At 42.1% G+C, this 15,719-nt stretch overlaps 2 protein-coding genes across 7 annotated transcripts in view; both read right to left on the bottom strand.

Moving 5' to 3' along the window:
- Positions 1 to 661: 661 nt before the first annotated feature.
- On the bottom strand, positions 662 to 10,730 carry LOC113102750 (putative ATP-dependent RNA helicase an3). 2 transcript variants are annotated; one of them, XM_026265856.1, is made up of 19 exons: positions 10,403 to 10,730; positions 9,103 to 9,148; positions 8,917 to 8,964; positions 7,810 to 7,956; positions 7,573 to 7,705; positions 7,365 to 7,472; positions 7,101 to 7,200; positions 6,892 to 7,027; positions 6,699 to 6,796; positions 6,517 to 6,615; positions 6,283 to 6,443; positions 6,003 to 6,147; positions 5,396 to 5,540; positions 5,017 to 5,067; positions 4,390 to 4,571; positions 4,200 to 4,317; positions 3,492 to 3,648; positions 3,285 to 3,415; positions 662 to 3,182 (listed from the first exon to the last, which is right to left on the bottom strand). In XM_026265856.1, exons 1-19 carry the CDS (start codon positions 10,445 to 10,447, stop codon positions 3,109 to 3,111), a joined length of 2,124 nt encoding a protein of 707 aa, XP_026121641.1. In that variant the 5' UTR covers positions 10,448 to 10,730; the 3' UTR covers positions 662 to 3,108. The 2 variants fall into 2 exon arrangements, with proteins under 2 accessions (XP_026121641.1, XP_026121642.1); XM_026265857.1 differs by lacking the exon at positions 5,017 to 5,067 and having other exon boundaries at positions 10,403 to 10,729.
- Positions 10,731 to 15,244: 4,514 nt separating this feature from the next.
- Positions 15,245 to 15,719, bottom strand: part of LOC113102631 (peripheral plasma membrane protein CASK-like) — a 43,074-nt gene continuing 42,599 nt past the window's right edge. For all 5 annotated transcript variants that reach the window (XM_026265842.1, XM_026265841.1, XM_026265847.1 and 2 more), the window contains one exon: positions 15,245 to 15,719. This exon is cut by the window's right edge and continues 553 nt beyond it. The gene's annotated coding sequence lies outside the window, so the exon portion shown is untranslated.

The raw sequence follows: 15,719 nt of genomic DNA, 5'->3' as shown, positions 1-15,719 counted from the left end.
CCGTGTAGGTCTGAGAGCTGTTGTGTATATTTTAATGGTTGATGAAGGTGAGTGCGCAAAGGTCTCTCTCACACACAATATAATATGCTGTTGTTATACTCCATATACAAGCCAGAAACTAAGCTGTTTTTTTTTTTTGCACAGGTCTATATAAAGGGTTAATGGTCCCACCTAGTGATCAACCATAAAAATAATTTTTTTTACCTCTTCCCAACAGGGAAAAACCACCGACCATCAAGAATTCATGATTTTATGGTGTCACGTCTTTGCAATCAAAAAGTGTCCTTATAACGGAAGACAAAGGGGCAAAAACAGCCACGAACAATAAATGAGGGAGCAAAAGTAAAACTCTAATGCTGCAAAATAACTAACAATGCATCAAAGCCAATGTTTTTACTAGTCTTTGACATGCCCAAGACTAATTAAAAAGGTTAAAAAAAATATCCAGCCACATTTCACTTTTTATATTGAAAATAAATCTGTTTGTGTTTTTCTCCAAATCAGTGACCTCATTTATGAACTTGGCAATTAGGGAGCCAAAATCTGGTGTTTTTTTTTTTTAAAGGCAAATAAGCAGTTATTTTTCGACTGAACTAACCCTTAAGCAAACCGCAGGGTTTTAGGATTCAATCACATGTGACTCAAAGATGACAGCAGTTTCTATATTTGCAATTGCCAACTTTAATTTGGTAAAATCATACAATAAACACATTTTATTTTTCGTGCAGTGCACAGCCTCTAAACTAGCACATAAAGCAAATACTCTAACTCTAAGGGCTCTGGTGATGTTCCATCACATGATTTGGTCAATTAAAAGCCTTTCATTGCATGCTTTAAACACTTCACCCATAACTGCTTCTGTAATTAAGACTGAATCTTCAGCCAAACCTGTGAGAGAACACCAGCACCAGAGCCCAAATATTCAAACGCAACAAGAGAATAACCACATGTTTTTGTTACTTAAGATTGCCGTGTGCCAGACATTCACTGGGGGTTCAAAAAAAAAAGAAAAACAATTGAATTGAAAAACAAAAGAACTGGAGAATCTGAACACTTTGCACTGATACACGTTTACAAAAATATTTCTGTAACTTTTTCCAAACCTTGGCATGTTTGTGTTTCTTTCAAATTTGGGCCGTCAATTCAGAGTTTGACTGATTGGATCGATTCGTTTCGTCAGAGATACCAATTACAGACGTGGAGTCCAAAATGACCTTAAACATTAAAAAGCTCACACTACCCCGAAAAATATAAGTTTCACGCATACGGGTGACATTCAACATTCAAGTGCCAGTGTTTTTGTACTGTCTTTTGGTCAAGTTTCTTGAAACTATCACTTTTAGGCTTATAAAAATAAATATTTGTCAAAAATGCTTAATAAATTACACAAACTAGCAGCAAAAGTAGAATCTAGTAATCTGTGCAAATAGCTAAATTCCCCACTGCTGGTCCCAAATCAATCCTGGTTAACGATTGGAGAACCCTTCCCCTTTTGTAAACAAGCTGCGTTTTCACAATCTTCACACACAATATTCAGAAGCTTAAGGACACGCACTCAAGACACTTATATAAAACCCTAGATGTGCAATAAAACAACTTTTGTAAAACTGGATGGGCTTAAGTAGCACCACTGCTCTCAAGTCACCTCAATACTGTCCACGCATCTGCTTCAGGTCACCTTTTCCAAATTCATGTCAAAAGGCACAACACGCTTGAGAGTAAATCTATTGCACTTCAGTTAAACGCATCCCACTCGCCCTCATCAGTAGTGCACTATTAAGGGCGCGCGGGAGTTTGAAAGAACCCTGTCTTTGGCCAGGATGCCATGGAAACCTCCTCCACTACAAACCAACCAATAAGAGTCTGGTTTACACCAAACCACACCCCTGCAGCTGGTTTGGTGCGGTTCCCGTGGTGTACACCGAATTCTGCTGACCCCAGTCCTCTCGAAGAGCCGGGGGTCACGAGCGAGCCGTGTCTCAAGAGTAAAGCCGAGGATGTCTTTCGGAATTTAACGCAGCTTGAAAAAGAGAAAAAACAAAAAAAGTGAACAAATGTTTCTTGTAATGAACGTTAAAGCCTGCGGCAGAAATCGGTTTGAAAATCTCCTTGACCAAAACACACGAACACTAGCATGCGGATTCTCCAGAGACGGGCTGGGCTCTGACCTCACGGTTCTAGAGCAGCCGTTAGAACACTTCACTGCCACCAGCCCACCGTTAATCTACTTCAAGACTGGATTCGAAGGAAGAAAAACTAATCCAATTGCTACCTCCATGACGGTTCAAGAAAAAGGTTAATAAAACAGCGCTAAACAGCTAGCATACGGTTCTGAACTAGCTGTGCGGCGGGAGGCAGACGCGGTTCATCACAACATCCTAATTTAAGAGAATTCACTGGAATGGCTTGGTTTCTTTCTCAGAAGACTACCATCTCTATTATTGATGCCTGTCCAGGATAGAGTGAGCGAGATCTTTTCCAACATTCAGCATTTTTCACTCCCTTGTGATAGATTTACCACACAAGAGAACTCAAGCCAATCGACGGGGGTCAGGTGACCCCATACAAAATTTCAGTTCAAAATGAGGTTGTGACAGACCATCTCAGACTTTGCCAAGGTTTGATTACATCTAAGCTTTTGTTATACCATCCAAACAAATAATTAGAGCGGGAAAAAAGAAAAAAAAAAGAGTGAGAGGGGAAAACAACTGTCAGCCAGACATTTAAAAAGGAGAACGGAAGACAAACAAAACACAGCGAGTCTAAATGTAAAGGCACAGTACATAAACGTTTCTCATTTAGTATAAAGAAATGAGATGTAGTGGAAAACTAGAGTCCAAGAAATCTAAAGCAAACTGCTGCCTCCGTTCCCCTTCGGCACGAGACCGTGTCCTGCTACAGTCGAACCTCCAGATATCCCAGCGTCCCCGTGTCCACGGAGCTCGAGCTTCTCCAGATGTGGTCAGAGAATCACAGCTGGTAATGTACTGCAAAGTTCTTCAAAGCTACACAGGGTATATAGTCTGGCTATGGTACATGTGGTTTCCATTCAGTGAGTTTGGCATGGTGCTCCACGGTCGTTGTGAGGAGTGAAGAGGTGGAGGAGTCTTAGTTTCCCCACCAGTCCACCTGGGAATAGTTTCCTCCGTAGCCATCACTGCTGTAGAAGTTCCCAAAGCCACCTGAGGACCAGAAACACCGGGTGAGTTACTCATGAACTGTGTTGACATGCAGTGAAGCAGAAAATCAAGACAAGCCTCCAAGGTCTTGAAACCGATCCTCACCTCCACCGCCGCCAAATCCACGGTTTCCTCCGTGACCGCCGGTGTTGCGTGCGCCGCGGTTCCCGAATCCTCCGCCGCTGGAGCCGCTGCTGGTCTGACGGTAGTCTCTGGCCCCAAAACCACCAGAAAACCTGAAACACACCAAACCGGTTCAACAGGACGTCCAGGGGAAGATTGTAAGCACAAAAAGCTTTGGGAAAACCTGACCTCTTGGAGCGCCCCCCGCGGCTGCTGCTCTTGTGCTGGTGCTCGTACGCCAGGCTCTCCAGCCAGGAGGGCACTTCCTGTTTAGCCTCCACCAGGATGTCCAGCAGGTCCTTGGTGATGTTTCCATTCTTATCATTGAAGAACGATGTGGCAAGACCTGTGACACCCAAAGAAACCACGGAATTGAGACACAGTAGCTGTGTACATGGAGTCTAATAATCCCATCATTTATATTTAACATTATGCACAAAAGGGTTAAGATCACATTCTAACATTGAAATAAAAAAAAATAAAAAATAAAAAGTGTTTACTTGACAAGTAAAATGACTCAAGATACATTTTGTTTTCTGAAAAAAATTATCCAGATATTCTTTTCTGCCAAAATGTCTGCCAAAGGGGTAAGAAAAATGTCGTTTAACCCTCAAGTTATTTTTTTTCTTACCCCACTGGAAGATATTTGTGCTTGTTTTAAGCAAAAACCATTTGAATATTGTCAGAACACAAGACTAAGTATCTCAAGTCATTTTACTTGTCAAGTAAACACATAATTCAAGAATTTATAGATTTATACTAACAAAAACAAGGGAGAAAATAACTTTTTGCAGTGTAAACTACGCTTGGATTCATCAGTCAGAATTAATCTATTCCGGTGGAAGCAATGCTCCTGTAAACAATTCAAACAATCATCAACACGTTCTCTGCAGTTACCCAGGTTCCCCACGCGACCGGTTCTCCCGATGCGGTGCACGTACTCCTCGATGTCACTAGGCAGGTCAAAGTTAATGACGTGCTTCACGTTGGAGATGTCCAGACCACGAGCAGCAACCTGCAGAGCAAAACAGTTTGAGACTCACACCACACCAAAGATTAACCAAGAGCGAGCAGAAAGCTTGCGTACAGCCGTGGCTACTAAGATTGGGCATCTCCCGGAGCGGAACTGATGGAGCGCTTCCTCACGGTCCCTCTGGGTCCGGTCTCCATGAATACTGGTGCAGGAGTAGCCTTCACGGTACAGGAAGTCCTCCAGAGAGTCCGCTCCCTTCTTAGTCTCAACAAACACCAAGGTCAGAGATTCTTTACCTGTTGGAGGACATGAAGACCATCAACCACTGAGATCACGCTTCAGTTCGGGAAGAAGCTAATGATGGCAACAAACAGGGAGTGACAAGCATTTGGATCTCAGAAGTGGACTTTACGTTAAACTCTAGACTACTGAAGTCGCAGCCATGTGTGCAACCAGATTACAGCAGTCTTACAGCTTTACAATTCAACATGGCATCGTCTACATCCCACTTCATGCACAGATCCAACCGCAGGAAAGAACCACGGAAAATGAGCATGACTACTTCCAAAGAAATATCGGGGAGGGGAAAAATAATTTGACGTCAAGATCCTAACAGCATGAGAACTAGAGCTCATGGGAAGGGAGTGGTTGGGAAACAAACAATGTTCAAGCAAAATGAAGACGTGAGATGAGACTTACATTCGTTCCACTTCCAGTGGACAGATAAACGTCTCTACTCACCAGGTTTTTCTACGTTCTCCCCCGTACTGTCCTGAACCTCATTCGGATCGACTGAATAAAATCAAGACCTTATGATGAGCTTCAACAATATCAGTTTCAGTCTAAGGTTAACATGGGTTCAGATGAAGCTCTGCTGTCAGGTGCTGACGGAGCAGGCATGCAATTCATAATCATCTCTAGTTTACTGAATCTCAATTTCATATTTCTGGTGTTTAGAGAACCACTGTGACCGTAAGAGTCACCATTCCCCAATCCTCAACCTGAAGATTAGTTTAACCTCCTCAAACATGATCAACACCCGTGAAGAGCAGTCTGCCATCACGGTCATACTGAGGTGACCAGATGAAGGGGTTCAGAGGTCATTTACAGGGATATGTACCTGTGGCATTGAGCAAGTCCAGCAGGAAGGACCTCTTGTCATTTTCTTCGACCCAAACCACCTTCTGGGTGATGTTCTCCGAGGTGGACCCAACCCTGCCCACAGCCAGGAAGATGTATTCCTCCAGGAAGTCACGAGCCAAGATCTACCAAACATTAAAGGGTTAAATATCAATATCATAAATATCAAGCTCAAGTCATCCTCTGTGTATAAAACTGACTTCATTCTGACGAATTCAATAGAAGTTCCATTAAAAATCTTCCTCACTTTCCCAAGCTTTATAAACCCTGATCCACTGCAGGAGGCCTTTACTCAGTCCTGAGCTGTTTTTGAGCTGCGCTTTATTTGGCTATTTTTGGACTTTTTAACAAAAAAACACATGCCCGTGAGATTATAAAGCTTGGAAGAGCAAGGATCATTTTTAACAGAACTCTGATTAGATTCGTCTGAAAGGTTATATACACCCATGGTGCCTTGACGGTCAGTAAAACATGCGCCTATCTTCATTTTTGGGTGAACTAACACTTTAAACCCCAACACTATAACAGGACGAGCCAGATCCACCTGAAGACTATAACATTGGATGTGTTCAGGCTGACACGCTCACCTGGATCTCCTTGGGGAAGGTGGCACTGAACATCATGGTTTGACGAAGCCCTTTGGGCGGCATGGTGTCCTGCTCCACGATACGCCGAATCTGTGGCTCGAAGCCCATGTCCAGCATCCTGTCTGCTTCATCCAGCACCAAATAACTGAGGACAGAAACACAGCTCACGGTCAAGACCCAGAACAGTGACGTATTAAAAGCCAATGCATTCTTGAACCATTAAAACATGCACAAGACTGGATTCCAGATCACACTCCACACACACAGATCTCTGACGTACTTGCAGTAGTCCAGGCCGATCTTGCCCCTCTCCATCATGTCCACCAGACGTCCAGGAGTGGCCACCAGCAGATGACAGCCTCTCTCCAGATCACGGATCTGCTGACCGATATCAGCGCCTCCGTACACCACACAGGGACGCACATGAGAGCGGTACGCAACCTACACACGGGAGAACATTAAATACATTCCAACCAACAGAAATCAGGAAGTTCCCATGTGTTCTGGCGATTACCTTCCTGGCCTCTTCGTAGATCTGGAGAGCCAGCTCCCTTGTGGGGGCTAAGACCAGTGAAATGGGATACTGCTTACGACGGCCATATTTCCCATTTTCCTAGAGACAAGAACATCCCCAGTTAAGATATTCGACAGAAGTAGAGTGCAGTTCTTCATCACCCTGCAAACAGGAAGTGCTACCTGTGCGCTGTTCTTCATAGCCTGCAGCGCTTCTCCTGGTCCTTCAGTGAATATCTGGCTCAGGACGGGCAACAGGAAGGCTGCAGTCTTTCCAGAACCTAGTTACAGCAACAGACAGACGTCATGTCAAGCATTTACCACACACACACACACACACACACACACACCATGATGAACTCCGCGGACGTCTCACCTGTCTGTGCGCACGCCATCAGGTCTCTCTTAGTCTTGATGATGGGAATGGCGTACTTCTGGACAGGAGTGGGCCGTGTGTACCGGCTCAGGGATATATTACCCATAATGATCTCTCCCATATCTACATCATGGAACTAAAACAAACAAAGATTAATTTAAAATATTTAAAATAATTTAACTTAGACGGATCTGGATCAGGTTCCTCACACTCTCAATATGTGGTGGACAGTTCTGTCCTGTGGCTTCAACAGGAATGTCATCGTATTTCTCAAAGTTAATCCCGGTGTTGCCTCCAGAGAAGAGTTCACTGCAGGAAACAGGAACAAGTGTCAGAAACTCCACTTTGGTTTAAAAACCACACACAAACTCCAGGTCATGATGATTTAATTTAGAAGATGATCACAAATCAACAACAGCACATCGTAACTCCTTCAAATCTAATGTTAAACGGAGCAGTGTCGTGTCACTCACTGTTCCACGCGCTCACTGGGAGGCAAGGGTTTGGACCAATCTTCATCGTTTTTGGAGTCGTCCGTCCATCGGCTGTTCCCACCGCCGCCGAAGCCTCCTCGCTCGTACCTGCCCAACACAACACAGCTTCAGACAAACCCAGGCCTCCAACACCAGTTATTCACTAAAGCAAGCAACAAATGAAACAAGGAAAGCAAGCGAGCCTCACCGTCCCCTGGATGAAGACCCGCGGTCACTGAAGAAAGAGGATTTCCCGCGGTCAGAGCGGCCGCCGAAGCTGTTGTAGGCCGTGTCTTTTTGGGCGTTCCACCCACCGGCATCCTTGTTGTCGTAACCAAATCCTAAAAGAAATGATTCACATCAAAAGAGCAATGTTAGTCCTGTAGAAAAACAGCAAAGCTAGGATTCTCAGGCGTGCGGTGAGCGTAGGTGGCGCTGGGTTTACCTCTGAAGCCTCCTCTTCCTCCGCGGTCGCTGCGCATGGAGCCACGGCCACCGAAACTGCCCCCTCCATTCATACGGTTGTCTCGGCCTTCATGATTACCGTTCACGAAGCCATTGCTGCGTCCATCGTCCCATCCTCCGGGAGAATCTTTGTGAAAGAGCGAGAGGAAGAAATATTTCCCTGAGTCTTTAATCAAGTGTTCTTTAAAACCTGTGGATGACATCTGCAATCGTGTATTGGAAATGTGGCTTAGATAACACATCACGATTCCAAGTGTGTACTGAGAATTAAGATGGGGGGGGGGCAAAAATGGCAGTAGAAATCACTCAGTTTTTGCTCAGGATGAGGATCGATAGAAGCAAGCAGAGATTCAGACTTCACACTGGCTAGGCTTCCTTCCACCTATTTGTACACGCATTTTGAAATTTTTTTTATATATAAAAAAAAGGTAAAAAAAAAAAAAGGCAAGAGGCACATAAATTCTAAAGTGCATTTAAAAAAAAAAGCGCACATTTGAGTATCCGATAAGAACAGATGCTCCTAAACTAGGATGGAAGCAGATTTAGTGAATAAACTGGTCCACACATCAGAAGTGTGTCGTGACTCTGCGCTACGAGACGATAACTGGACGAACCCGAGCACGGATCTCACTCACTGCATCTGAAATGTTGTTCAGGTCGTTCTGAAAGGACTGAGCAAAGTCTGTCATTAAAGTATTTCTGTATAAATGTCTTCCACGACTGAGTTCCTCTCCGAAAGCATTTATTGTGTTAGATCTGCTCGCTCTGAACTCATTTATCATCATTATTATGTTCAGCATCTGCTCCTGGTGTTCTTAGTGATGATTAGACACAGTTTATCAGGAAGTGAGGATGTTGTTCTATTGGACTCATAGGATAGAAACGGTGCTTTATTCACAATATTTATTACGATATTCCAGTTTTGCGCATTAGTGAAATTCACAACTTTGGCTGGAAACACAGCCGGTGACGGATGTCCTTCAGACGTACAGAGCCACAAACACACAGTGTCTAAGTCAGAATCACAATATTCAACAGCACTGGAGCTTTAGGGTTAACTACACACGTCAAGAAGTGTATTACGTACCACTTTTGGAAGCTTCTTTATTCCTTAAATGAGGTGGAATGTAACGCCCTGTGAAGAACAGAGTGTTAGCATTGAAACAACTCTACTTTATCCAGAACAAAACTGAAGATAAAACAAGATCCCAGAGAGAGAGAGAGAGAGAGAGAGAGAGAGAGAGAGAGAGAGAGAGAAGGATGGTATACTCACTTCCAGGGACTCCTTGATCAGCGGAGTTCAAGTCTAGAACAGCGAGCTGAAAGAAGAGAGAGCTGATGAAGTACAGGACACAATAACCTTAAAAACCTGAGCGGGATCAGTGAGGAAACACCAGATCCACCGGTGCTCGAGATACCAGACGAGATCCAAGCCTTCGGCCTCCTCTCAGAAACACATCTAGCTCTAGAGAACTACACTGATCCACATTTCAACATACAAATAAAGTCATAAATCAAACTCTGAGCCAAAACAACGGAATGAAGGTGTAATTACACGAGCTCACGTGACCTTTACAACACACGTCAACGACATCATTCCCTCATAATTTATTTATATATATATATATATATATATATATATATATATATATTTATATATATATATATATATATATATATATATATATAGTCATCAGTGTCACAGGTATATTGTAGAAATAGACAATACATTGTACGGGTCAAAATTATACATTTCTTTTTGATGCCAAAAATCATTCGGATATTAAGTAAAGATCATGTTTCATGAAGACATTTTGTAAACATCTTACACTAAATATATCAAAACTTAATTTTTGATTTGTAATATAAATGACTAAGAATTTAATTTGAACAACTTTAAAGAAGATTTTCTCAATATTTAGATTTTTTTTCTCCCTCAGATTCCAGATTTACAAATAGTTGTGTCTCAGACACATTGTCCTCCGAACAACCCACACATCAATGGAGAGATGATTTATTCAGTTTTCAGATGACGTATAAATCTTAATTTCGAAAAGAACCGACTCTTCTGGCTGGTTTAGTGCTCCGGGATCAGATATAAAGACTTGCGAAACGAGATTTAAAACACTCGGAAGATTCGTTGTTCACATCGAGATGATTCGTGTCCGTTTGGGTTCACCTTCAATACTAAAAAACAGTTTCTATTAAGAGATGTAAATACCGCAAATACACAATATAAATCGCAAACGCAGCGAAATGGAGACAAAAGGCCAGAAGAAAAGGCCCCAGATCCGCGGAGTAAAGTTCTCCAGCTCGACTGCGACAGAGTCGTTTATTTGAGTCGCGTGTCTAACGCGTTCAAACAGCCGCTTAGAAACGACACTTAAATCTCTAGATTACATGAAAAGCTTCCTACAGTCCCGGAGCAGAGCCGGCTGATGAAGAGAGCCGCGTGTGACGCCTGTGACGCGCCGCAGCTCCGCCATCATCCGCGCCTCGCGGCCTCCATCTTAAACACGCGCCGCTCGCGCCGAGACAAAACCGCCCAAACCTCGCTGTGGACCCCGGCTCACCTGCTGGTCCAGACCGTGCACATTCTCGACGGCCACATGACTCATAACTGACGGGTGTTGAAGGCGGATGTCGAACACAAGCGAGTTTCTTTGTTTGCCGGTGTGTCGCTGTTCTCGTGGCTCTCTTCGACGCTCGGTGAGACGTGTAACTCTGAACAAAGGAATAAAAAACGGGTTCCCCCGAAGCGCAAATGTTACTTTAGGTTGAATAGTTTGTATTTTAATGTTCTTCTGTATGTCTGAGGAAGACTTTGCGTCGACGATAATCGGAACTCGAGCTGTGCGTCTCTCTCGATCTGAGCGTGAAACAAGAGCGCAGCGGAAGCTGCGTCACTTTATTGGACGAAAGAAGTCTCGCGAGACTTTGAGCAGCGACGCCACACTGTTTACAACACAGTGGAGATTAATCTAGTTTCTCCCGGAATCCGTGTCATCTGTCGATCATTTAATGCTGCTGCATATGATTTGCTAACAGTTCTCACAGATTACCTGGAAATGCAGTTCATTTGTTCAACATGTGCTAATCAATACTGAGCACAAAACCAGTTATAAGGGTCAATTCTTTTTTTAAATTGAGATGCATGCGTCATCTGAAAACTGAATAAATGTTATCTCCATTGATGTGTGGTTTGTTCGGAGGACAATATCTGTCTGAGACACAACTATTAGAAAATCTGGAATCTGAGGGAGCAAAAAGATCTAAATATTGAGAAAATCATCTTTAAAGTTGTTCAAATGAAGTTCTTATTAATGTATATTACAAATCAAAAATTAAGTTTTGATATATTTACAGTAAGATGTTTACTAAATATCTTCATGGAACATGTTCTTTAATATCCTAATGATTTTTGGCATTAAAGAGAAATGTATAATTGTGACTCATACAATGTATTGTTGTGTATTTCTACAAATATACGTCTGTGACACTGATGACTGCTTCTGTGCTGCAGGGACAGGTATATTTCTGTATCATATTTTGAGCTCCAGGACATCTGAAGTGTTCACTTCTGGAGGATGTCTCTGTGCAGAACAGACCTGAAGGATTATTTCATGTGTTTGCAGTGAATCTGAGGATCATCGCAGCTTTCCTCTGTGTGCTCGAACCTGAACAGAAACACACCAGAAGAAGAGCTTCAAAGGAAAGAGTCGTCCAGTTTTTAATGGAGAAGTCATTTCACAAAACACCCTTCGAACCTGGATGCTGTTATTCTGGTCAGAAACATGAACATGGTGCTGCTTCATGATTGAAATGTCAAGAGAACAGTGTCTGATTGCACTCATTAAACCATGAGCAGTGACTCTGGTGTTTTGAGCAGATGTGGGTCAGTGTATCAGACAGACACATAATTCAAATACCATTTATTTTTTTACATTCAAAGTATAATTTTACAGTGTGCTGGGTTTGTACAGAGCTCACATTATCCATGCAAGTGTGTCTCAGGTCTGGGCTGCGTTTGTCAAAAGCATGGTAAGCCTCAGTTGATCATAGCTCTATTGGTGACAATGTTCTGTGATCCGGCTTAGGATGAAACGCAGTCCGAGTGTTTCTGTGTGCATCGAGTGTTTACAAAATCTACCTTCTTATAGAAACTATCGGAAACCTAATAAAAAGTCAAGCTTGCATTAAAATGTTTTATTTATTGTTTCTAGTGATTCAATACTTCTGTTATTACACATCTGTGAAAAAAGAAAAACTTCTTCAAGTGAAAACTTCACATGGCTAAAGCAGCTCAAGAATCCATCCTCAGGCCGTAAACATCTGTACATTAAATATCCTCTTAATAATAACAACACAAGGATGAGGCCTTTGCATTCAAATGCTCAAACTCTATCTTCTCAAATTCAGCAGAATAACCTTTATTAAAGAAAACAGCTAAATAGAATATGGTGGACTCTGTCTTCCCTCGCTGGGATTTTGGTATTCAGACACCAGAGCCACAGTTTATAAATCCAGCAGAGCTGATCCTGCAGATCTCCCCGGATACAGAGCAGTGTGGCCGTGGCTGCATTTTGATTGGACGGGGACAGAGCAAGTGGGAGGAGCCGAGAGGCAGGCTCAGAACTAGGGCAACTGAAATTCCATTCAATGGTGTCGAAACAAGAGTCATTACACTTTCCAGCCCGCTGACAACACATATCAAACACGGACTCGAGTGCCAGAGAGACTGTAGTCTGTGGAGTTAATGTGCCAATCTGCTGCCACTTTTACACCAACATTAAAGAGGTTGATGGACGACAGATTGAGCCAGCAGCAGTGTTCAAGACCCTAAAAGAAGATCACAGACCCTAACAGAGATTTTAAACAAACACTTGCAGTTAATCAAATGAAACAATACACATTTTAATGCTATAAAAGTGTGCACATCGAGAGAAATAAACTGCAGATGTTCATGTTAACAACTTCTTTAACTTGAGTTCCATATCGATCGCGAATTCATTTTTAATTTACATAATTACTAGCTTAAATTAATAAATTATATTCATTGTAAGATACATTTTTTTAAACTCGAGTCTTTTTGGTTTAGTTTTGTCGTGGCCACGAGATATTAATTCTTGGGAACGTGATAATGTCGTGGCCACGAGTTTAATAAATAAACAAACCAGGGTGACCAGAGCCACCTGAGATTATCAGAGATTGATAAAATATTTTTTATCCATCCTAGTCCGTTGATCGTTTCTTTTTATGTAATATATGTTCATATAAGGCTACTATTATTTTTATCATTACCATATTTTTCGGAATATAAGTCATACCGGAGTATAAGTCGCATCAGTCCAAAAATACGTCATGATGAGGAAAAAAAACAGGTCGCACTGGACTATAAGTCACATTTATTTAGAATCAAGAAGCAAGAGAAAACATTACCATCTCCAGCCGCGAGAGGGCGACTTATAGTCGGGAAAATACGGTATATATAAATATATCCGAGTGGAAGCTGCACACTGCTGGTGTTTGAGGAGAGACACGTGATTGTGCAGCGCTTTGGGTGGACAACAATACACAATAAAGCTCTATATAAATGCATCATTCATTTATTCATTCATATAGGCTAACCATATATAATTGATAATAATATTATATTAATTAGGCTATATTTTATATTTATTGTTATGCTTATTTTCCCCTTTCAATTCGTGTATTGCTTACCTAATTAACGTTCTGTGATAAATGAGTGTTTTCATTTACAAATGTATAATTCTACTATTTATTATTATAGGGTTAGGATATTTATATAGTTATTGTTAAATTCATCCTCTAAAGTGCACTTCCAGTAAAAATTCCTGTCACATAGCATAATCAAAGCTTTATTGGCATGTCAGGCTTTTAAAGGCTATTATTTACAAAATTCTTCAGAGCTGCGTTTTCCTCTGAACTAATGTGAGCAAAGAACGTTACTGGAACACACACACACACACACACACTTCTAACTTTCACACACATTTACTGTCTGTTATATTCATACAGAACCCGTGTGTGTGATGTCTCAGTAGTGCTCTCTAGGAAGGCAGCACGCTAGGTTTTGAGACGCAGACAGTTAAACATCAAACAGGCCGCTCCGAGCGAGTCATTACAGAAGAGAACAACATCCACTGATAATTAACCATTCCTTAAACATCCCTCCGGTAACTGGTCAGTCTCTGCTGGTGAGGTGAGTCTGGACTGAGACCGGACGGGTGTCGTTCTCTTCTGTAATGACTCGCTCGGAGCGGCCTGTTTGATGTTTAACTGTCTGCGTCTCAAAACCTAGCGTGCTGCCTTCCTAGAGAGCACTACTGAGACATCACACACACACACACACGGGTTCTGTATGAATATAACAGACAGTAAATGTGTGTGAAAGTTAGAAGTGTGTGTGTGTGTGTGTTCCAGCAGGAGGCGGCAGCGCGCAAAAGACCCGGAAAACAATGACGTCACCGCCAATATATCGATTGTAAGATCACGTGTTTATGTGAGCTTCATCTTTGGATATTTATTTATTATCTTGAAACACAATCAGATGATCTCTCTCCTGAAGAAACTATTCAGAGGACAGCAGTGAAGTGTGTTTTACTTTAATCAAGTCCATTTAAAAATTATCTGTACTTTATCAGGATTTATTTTGAAAAATTTTACTGCACTACATTCCAAAAAAAAATATATATATATTTTTACCTTTAATACTGAAGAACATTAAAGATGTTGTACTTTTTTTTGTACTCAAGTAAAAGAAAGTACTAGATTTCGGATGTAATTATTAAATTATATTTAATATGAAACTGAGCGCAGTAAAAAGTACAGTATTATAGTTTGTAATGTTGTGAAATAGAAAACACTGACACTTGAGTAAACATCTTCACTACCGTCCGCCTCTGGATCAGACACTGAATATAAATGATGTGAAGCAGATCAATGCGTTTATTAGGAGTTAGTGATGTTAGTGATTGAAGTGATATCAGGGGAAGTCGTGGTCTAATGGTTAGAGAGTCGGACTCCCAATCGAAGGGTTGTGGGTTCTAGTCTCGGGCCGGACGGAATTGTGGGTGGGGGGAGTGCATGAACAGTTCTCTCTCCACCTTCAATACCACGACTTAGGTGCCCTTGAGCAAGGCATCGAACCCCCAACTGCTCCCCGGGCGCCGCAGCATAAATGGCTGCCCACTGCTCCGTGTGTGTGCTCACAGTGTGTGTGTGTGTGTTCACTGCTCTGTGTGTGTGCACTTCAGGTGGGTTAAATGCAGAGCACAAATTCTGAGTATGGGTCACCATACTTGGCTGAATGTCACTTCACTTCACTAAATATTGTTAGGAGACACATGATCTGCTGCAGGAAATCATCACTGCCATAAAAACAACATGCAGGATCTGATTTCAAAAGCAATTTACTTTTTCAACACATGAAAGGAAATAGATAAAAAAATAACTAACAAACAAACAAACAGAAGAGCAGTTTCGTCATTAGCAGAGGACTTTACACAGGGCCGTAAGAAATGAAGAGTTCACACAGTCTGTTCAGTTGTTTATGCACACACTACTTCATTTCAACCGCAAATGTACACACCATTGAAACATTTACACACAATTAAATCCTCTCGGTTTTCTCGGAGTAAAACAATAATACTCTTAAGACAGCACATTTCTGAAATGATCGATCTAGGAATGGATATTTCCCTCCTCGTTCCGCACAAGAAATCAAATCCAGGACAGTTTACAAACACGTCACTACACGAGGCATGAGGGAAGCGTCCGGTCAGAGGATCTGGACAGACACATCTAGAGGAAGAGGAGGAGCAGCCGAGGAAGAGCGCTGGGCTCCGCTGCCCTTGTGCAAACCTACAT

This window comes from Carassius auratus, chromosome 6 (genome assembly GCF_003368295.1).
Source record: "Carassius auratus strain Wakin chromosome 6, ASM336829v1, whole genome shotgun sequence".
NCBI classification, from domain to species: Eukaryota; Metazoa; Chordata; class Actinopteri; order Cypriniformes; family Cyprinidae; genus Carassius; species Carassius auratus.
Note: the sequence above shows the minus strand (reverse complement) of the source record. Positions and strands in the feature narration are given on the sequence as shown.

What these genes read in the sequence shown, in the direction of transcription:
- LOC113102750 (XM_026265856.1), bottom strand. Translation starts at nt 10,447, where the DNA reads ATGAGTCATGTGGCCGTCGAGAATGTGCACGGTCTGGACCAGCAG. An exon ending in CCCAGTGAGCGCGTGGAACA is followed by an intron (nt 7,201 to 7,364) that starts GTGAGTGACACG and finishes TGTTTCCTGCAG; the next exon opens with TGAACTCTTCTCTGGAGGCA. An exon ending in CCTTCCCCAAGGAGATCCAG is followed by an intron (nt 5,541 to 6,002) that starts GTGAGCGTGTCA and finishes AATGTTTGGTAG; the next exon opens with ATCTTGGCTCGTGACTTCCT.